General features: G+C 46.7%; 1 protein-coding gene across 1 annotated transcript in view; it reads right to left on the reverse strand.

The window, feature by feature from the left end:
* TMED3 (transmembrane emp24 protein transport domain containing 3) overlaps window positions 1-5,295 on the reverse strand; it is a 13,145-nt gene extending 7,850 nt beyond the window's left edge. Inside the window, exons 1-2 of the mRNA XM_006888249.1 lie at window positions 5,121-5,295; window positions 3,625-3,873 (exon numbers count right to left, since the gene is read on the reverse strand). Coding sequence (XP_006888311.1) covers window positions 3,625-3,873; window positions 5,121-5,294 — 423 coding nt within the window. The 5' untranslated portion in view covers window position 5,295. The remainder of the gene's footprint in view (window positions 1-3,624; window positions 3,874-5,120) is intronic.
* Window positions 5,296-7,407: the final 2,112 nt, after the last annotated feature.

Below are 7,407 nucleotides of genomic sequence, written 5' to 3' on the forward strand. Positions count from 1 at the left end.
AGTTCCAGACAGATTTTTTCCATTGCTCTAATTCATGAAGTCTTTTCTCCAGTAGTTTGTTTGCCAATGGTAAGAGAAGGAAGTCCTCCAAGTTAGTTTCTGGAGATTTACAAAATCTTCAAAACAGAGGCTGTTTCATCAGTGGCCAACAGAGCAATCAAGCGTTTCAGTTATGAAAGATCTCACAAACAATGCATTCCCTGGGCTGGATCTTTTAATGGCACTCACACTGTCAAGCTCAAAAGTCAAGTTCAAACCCAGTGTTGCTCAGTAGAATGTATTAGGATAATGCAAATGTTCTATACTTGCATGGCCACTACCCACTATCCAGCTGTGGCTACTGCCTAGTTAAAAGGCTACTTACTACTAGTGCACATGAGAAAGCAAATGTTTTATATAATATTAGTGTGCTGTAATCCCAAAAACATGCGGTTTGAGGCCACCAGTTGCTCCACAGGAGAAGAATGGGTAATCCCCTCCCATGCAATTAACTGTCTCTGAAAACCTACTGGAGGAGGGTCAACAATTTAAACAGCTATGTTGTTGTTGTTATATGCTGTCAAGTCGCCTGAGACTCATAGTGACCCTATGTACAACAGCTATGAACCCTACTCTACCTTGAGCCACCATATTGTCTCTGACACACCTACCCCCTTTACCCTAGTCACTGAATCAATCCATCTCATTGAGGGTCTCCCTCTCCTGCGCTGTCCCTCCACCCTCCCAAGCATGACGTCCCTTTCCAAGGTCTGGTCCCTCCTTGCAACATGTCCAAAGTATGTCAGACAAAAATTCAGAATCCTTGCTTCCAAGGAGTAGCCTGGTTGCACCCTCTTCAGGACGAACCTGTTTTTCTCCTCACAGTCCATGGTATATTAAATATTCAATATTTATGATATGTCCAATACTCTTCTCTAGCACTACAGCTCAAAGACATCAATTCTCCTTCTATTATCCCTAGTCATTGTCCAGCTTTCTGATGTATAGCACGTAATTCCGAAGACCATGGCCTGAATCAGGTCCACCTTTGTCTCCAGACTGACATCGTTGCTTTTCAGTATTCTGGAGATGTCACTGAAAGCCATAAGCTGAGAATAAAGATTCTGGGTAGTGTAATTGGCTTGTAATCGGCTGCCAACCTAAAGGCTGATAGTTCAAACCTACCCAGTGGCTCTGCACAAGAAAGGCCTGGTGAACTGCTTCCGTGAAGATCCTTGCTGTTAGGTGGCATCAAGTCAATTTTGACTCACAGAGATTCTATAGAGTGGAGTAGAAGTGACTCACAGGGCTTCCTAAGCTTAAATCTTTACAGCAAAGAACTCTGGTTGCACAATGGTTAAGGCATTTGACTGCTAACCAAAAGGTCAGCCATTCAAACCCACCAGTCACTACAGAGGGGGAAATGAGGCAGTTGCCTGCTCTAAAGATTTACAGCCTCAAACCTGATAGGACAGTTCTACTCTCCCCTGGAGGGTTGTGATGAGTCAGAACCAGCCCAGTGGCAATCAGCTGGTCTTTCTTCCTTGTAGCTGCTTGGTGAGTTCAAACCACCAACCTTCAGCTAGCTGTCAGGTGCTTAAACATTGTACTAAAGATTAGAGCTAAAAACACTGTACTAAAGATTAGAGCTAAGAAAACCCCATGAGCCACAGTTCTGCTCTATAACCATGGGGTAACCATGGGTTGGGGACTCAACTCAAGGACAGCTAACAACAACAGCAAAATTAAGAATGGCGAGCATTCTGTCCTACACAGCTCTGTTCTTCAACTGCTGCAACGTGACCCTTGGGGAAAGGAAACAGGTGGCCACTCAGGAAGGTGGCCTGGAAGGTCAGGTGGCCTCACCTAAGCCTAAGACACCCTTGCTGTAGTTCTGGAACAAGAACAGCAGCCCCAGGTGGCCATTCCTGTCCTGCAGGTTCCCCTGGGCCCCCACGCTCTCAGTCACTTGACAAATATTTGGTGAGCTCCTATTCTGAGCCACGCCTCCTGCACAGGAATGCTGCTAGGAACACAAAGGAAAAAAAAAAATCTTAGTCCTTGGGGAAGGAGCCTGGTGGTGAAGTAGCCAAAATGCTTGGCTGATAACTGAATTGTCAGCAGTTCAAATCCACTAGCTCCAGGGTATAAAGATGTGGTGGTCTGCTTCCATCAAGATTACAGCCTTGGAAATACTCTAGCCAGTTCTGTCCTACAGAGCCATTCTGAGTCACAATTAACTCACCAGCAAAAGGTTAGGCCTTACAAAGCTCACAATCTGTACAGAGGAGGAGGGAGTAGCTTAAATAGTGGGAAAGAGGGCTGATGAAGGGGGCGGGATCAGTTTATAAGTAAGTTGAAGGGTCAAATATGACAGAAGTCGGTCCTCCAAATATTTCATGATTTCTCTCCCAGTGTGGAGCTGTGGCTAGTTGTAGCCCTGTTCAATCAAGATTTTATTTCCCAGCTCTCCTTTCATCCCAATTGGCCACAGCCCATTCTCAACAACATGCTATGAGAAGATACAAGGTTCTAAGCTAGGGCTACTGTGAGACAGGTGGGGCTCTCCCACTGCTTCTATCATTTGGTGGCTAGAGACAGGGGAATCTGAAGCTCTAAGCATTCGCTAAGCCATAAGCAAACCTGGATACCTGACTCGCACCCCACAAGCCTTCTCTAGACTACCACTGGAGCAAGGGGAAAAACATTCTGATTTTTCAACTGTGTTAAACCATTGGTATTTGGAATGTATTTGTTATAGCAGCTGCTTATGTTAATTAACACAACAAAATCACTCAAGACTTAGGTCTTCATGATATCACTCTGGTGGCTTACTAGTAAGGAGTTGTGCTGCCAAAGGCAGGTGGTTCAAATCCACCAGCTACTCCATGGAAGATAGATGGGAAATCTCCTCCATGTGATCTACTATCTCTAAAAACCCTCTTGAGGGTCAGTTATGAGTTAGTACTGACTCAACAGTATACAACAATATGGTCGTGAAGAAGGAAGCAACTCATAGCTGACGCTTCAGCAGGTTTCCAAGTAAGACTATCCGTATTTCTTTCAAGATGCTGTTGATGGATGCAAACCACCAGAGGTAAGGTCTCTATGTTAGCACCACAACTCCTTATATCCTACTGTGGCACCAGAGCTTCCTCTTTATGATGCAGCTATATCATAAGCACACAGATACCTGATACAGGAACTTAGAATGTGGTCCTGAATGAAAGCCTGATGGAAGCAAAGGAGTAGAGGTAGGAAGGCCAGATAAAAGCATTGTAGGAATCTAGTTGGAGAATGGGGAGAGACCAAAAGTACAGTGTCCTCCAGGACGGGGTAAGGAGTCATGCTGCCAACCCAAAGGCACCGTGTGAATCCACCAGCTGCTCTGAGGGAAATAACGGGCAAATTCCTCCCATGAGATTTACTGTCTCTGAAAACCCCTGAGGGTCAGCTATGAATCAGTTCCAATTCAATACATGTAACAACTGGGCTGGCTATGAAAATGCCAATCTAGAACTCGACACAAGGAATGAGTGGATGCTGTTGCTTACTGCTCAGACAGTGACAGAAGAGGAGAAAGTAACTAGGAATCAGAGGCTCAGCCGGGTCTGCAAGGAGCTGTCATTGTTCATGTCCACTCACCTGGGTAAGAGCTGTGACCCTGTTCCCCATGTCTGGGAGGATAGGGGGCTCATCGCCCACTTGGAAATCAAAATAGACGGTCTTATGAGAGAAGGTGGAGAACTCATTGCTGAAGCAGAACTGATAGACGCCCTTGACCTCTGCCTGGTGTGTGAAGCTGTCATACTGCTTCTTGGTTTCCCTGTAGATGGTGTTCCCCAAAGGGTCTTCCACGTAGCAGTCAACATCGTAGTGGCCTCCGGTGATGACCTGACAACCACAAAAGACACCCAGGGTGCTTGTTAGCAGGTGGGATGCCAATTACTAAATGATGACATTTTTAAAAGTTTTTTTTTTTTTCCACTTAATCGACACCACCTTCTAAAGCTGAAGCTAAACCAAAGAAGGAAACTAAGGCTGAAAGATGTTAAGTAAGTTGGCCTTTTTGTCTTTTGTTTTGTTGAATGCTCAATACAAGGCATGGAGCATATTACTTCTTTACAGCATGGTCAGTCATTAGCTCTGTGATCCTGGACAAATTCCTTCACTTCTAAGGAATGTGTGTCATCATCTGTAATAAAGTGCTGAAAAAAAGTACTCATACGGTTGTGATAAGGGTTAAATGGGATCTCTGAGTTAAGTATTTAATGCAGTGCCTGACACACAGCTGATGTTCTCAGAATGCCAGACAATTACTTGACAGTCCTCAGTTTGCAGACTGGCTTCTGAGGGTGATGGCTGAGGGCGGAAATCTGGCTTGGGCCTTCCTGGTTTTAAGTGGGCACTGCACGTTCAAGCTGCACTCTCCTAGGAAGGGGCAGTAACTGGGTGTGATGGCCACGCAGTCTCCAAGCCTAGACCTGCTGGCTAAACCTTAAGGGCAGATCCCTCACCCCAGACATAGAACCTAGGGCCGTGAGCCATAACTCTCAAGAGACTGGAGTGCAGGAGCTGAGCTCTTCTCTCGGAGCCGTATGGCCACAGCCTGGCCAAGGGAGACATATCTCACGCCTCTCAAACATTGTCAGGGTTCTGGGGCAGTGGTGAAGCTCCCCTAAAGTGTCCATTTTCACCATTGCTGAGCTCATAGACTCGACTTTAAACACGCCAAAAGGAAAAAAAAGACACTGAACCCAATTCTTCTCATTGCCATTTCTCAATACCTTGTTCGTACTAGACAGACCATAAAACGGGTCTGACTGTGTGTGCGCGAAGCTGATTAGTTACTGCGTTTGTGTTTTCGAGCAGAATGAATGGTCATTCTAGCCAACTCTCCAGGATGCTCAGCCCCGGGCATCTCAGGCACAGACACACCTGCCGAGCTGACCACTTCCCGAACTGGCCCAGTCCGTCACGGATGAGATCCCACTTACCAAAAAGTTCTTTCTCACAGAGAAGCCAGCAAGACTCCGATGATCCCCCTGCCCTTCTGCAGTTCTACCCAATAAAGCAGGGACGCGCAGGTGCCCTGGCGAGACCCGACGCCAATGCAGGAGTGCGCTGCACCCGAGGCTCACCTGATAGTCCAAGGAGAACTTGACGCCCTCGTCCACCTCCTCGTGGAAGCACTGCTTGGCGCTGTCCGGCAGCTCGAAGGTGAGCTCGGTTGCTCGCGGCCGCTCAGCCCAGAGCAGCAACAGGAGCAGCAGGAGCACCTGGGGGGCGGAGCTCGAAGTTCCGCGGCCCATCATGTGCCCTTCCTGGTCCTTGCGCCGCCGTGGACCTCGGGCGCTGCGCCCCTTGCCAGCAGGAGCGGCGGAACCGAGACTAAGGATGTACAGGTTTGACGTGGCGCAAGCCGGCACTGCGCTTCCGGGAGGACTGGCCGGCGGGAGGCTCAGTGCGCAGGCGCGTGCGCTAGGGGGCGGGGGGGGGATTGCCGAGCCAGAGACCCGGAGCGAGCAGTGCGACCCCACCTCCCACCCACTGCGCATGTGCAAGAACTGAGCTGGGCCTGAGCCCTGCCTCACAGAGCTATTTAGTTCCTGGTTAGAGGGGTCCAAAGTGTCCCCAAGCGCCCATAAAAGGTTCCTCATCACCCTAATCCCTACCAGCCTTTCTCCTGCAAACTCGGAGACCCACAGGGTTGAGCATCATCTGGATGTTGTCTCAGGTCCCTGATCTCTTTCCCTGGCTGTAACTGATCACACAACGTAGGTGAGGTTTTTTGTTTTGTTTTTTTACATTTTCTTTTGTTAATTTTAAGGAACATTTACAGAGATTTTGGATTTCCATTCATTCATTGTTGCATTTTTCTCCCTGCCCACGCATACCCCCCAGTTTGCTCTTCTCGTTGAAAAGTAAAAGAAAAAATCCTTCATTGGTATACAGGTTTTAACCACGTAAAGATCTGGCTTCTGGCTCCATTTTTGACCAGCCTTGTAACTTCAGTCTTAGACTTCTCAGATTATCCATTTCTTTATCTAGAAAATGGTTGTGCCTACACCTACCATGCAGTCGCCAGGAGGCTGAATGAAAGGGAATGTAAGTGGAAACTCTGAAAGCCCAATTAATTCCTTCACTTCTGTCTTTCACCAGGTGAAAGTGTTCTTGAAATGGAATTGTTGCTGTTGCGAGCTAAACAGTTGAATTTGTTGTTTTTTGGTTTTTTGGTGTTTTTTTTTTAATCTGCAGTGACCCCATGGGATAGTAGAATTGTCTCATGGATTAGAACGCACCTTGGTCGCTAAATAGTTAAAGTGTTAGACTTCTGCCTGAAAGGTCAGGAGTTCAAACTGACCAGTAACTACAGGGAGAAAGATATGGTCCCTTACTTCAGTAAAGATTTACAGCCTTGGAATCCTGGTGGGGCAGTGCTACTCTGTCCATTTGCACTCACACTGACCCTAGATGACAGAGTTGTATTGCCGCATATAAGTTCCAATGCTGTATATCTTTTTAGGAGCACATTGCCTCTTCCTTTCTGTAAGGTACAAAGGACAGAACCCAGTTCAGCCAAGAAAGGAAGTTTATTGAAAAACTGTGGGGCAGACGCTAAAGTGGAAACTAACAGCTATATAGAGTGGAGCTTTATATATATTGTCTTACAAGGAAATTGGGGAGTTGAAGTACACAGCTCTTTCTTACAAGATAGGGGAGCAGGTTGGGGGTCATAGTTATTCCTGGGAAAGGGAGGAGGAGTAGTTTTGCAGTCCTAACGGAGAGTTGCAGTTGCTTGTTTTAATCATTTCTGTGGCTGTTCTGAGAAAGGAAGAGAAAGCAACTCTGGCTCTAACATTGTCCCCACAGCTTCCGTTGCATTCAAACCATCATTCTAACTGAAACAGACGTTTCCGTTATCAGCCTAACATTTAACCCAAAATTCAAACTGACTCTGCTGGTGGCCCACTGACAAGAAGCTGTGCTCTAATCCTGAAGGCATGTGGTTTGAATCCACCAGCTGCTCCTTGAGAAAAGTATGGGCAATTAGTCTCCTCCAGTGTGAGTAACTGCTTCAGAAAATCCACTGGAAGGTCCACTATGGGTGGGTGTTGACTCGATGGTACACAACAACAATCACAAGAGTTCATTTATGTGGAAGCAAAATGTTCAGTACGCCTTTCTCTGGGGAGCCATTGTGTGAGTTCCAAGGCAGTAAGCTCCATAACCCAGAAGGTCTGAAGAAAACAGATCGGCTTGCTCACACACAGATCCCACAGGCAATGCCAACAAAAATTTTGTGCTCAGTGATCTCAGACATGGTTGGCAGTCTGGACAGATTGAAAAATCATCTTAAACAAACTTTCATGTTGGGGCATTGGTTTTTTTCTTTTCACTTTTCAAAAGACAATTTAACTTCGTGTC

The sequence above is a fragment of the Elephantulus edwardii genome, unplaced genomic scaffold (assembly GCF_000299155.1).
Source record: "Elephantulus edwardii isolate Elephantulus edwardi_28Jun2011 unplaced genomic scaffold, EleEdw1.0 scaffold00066, whole genome shotgun sequence".
NCBI lineage: Eukaryota > Metazoa > Chordata > Mammalia > Macroscelidea > Macroscelididae > Elephantulus > Elephantulus edwardii.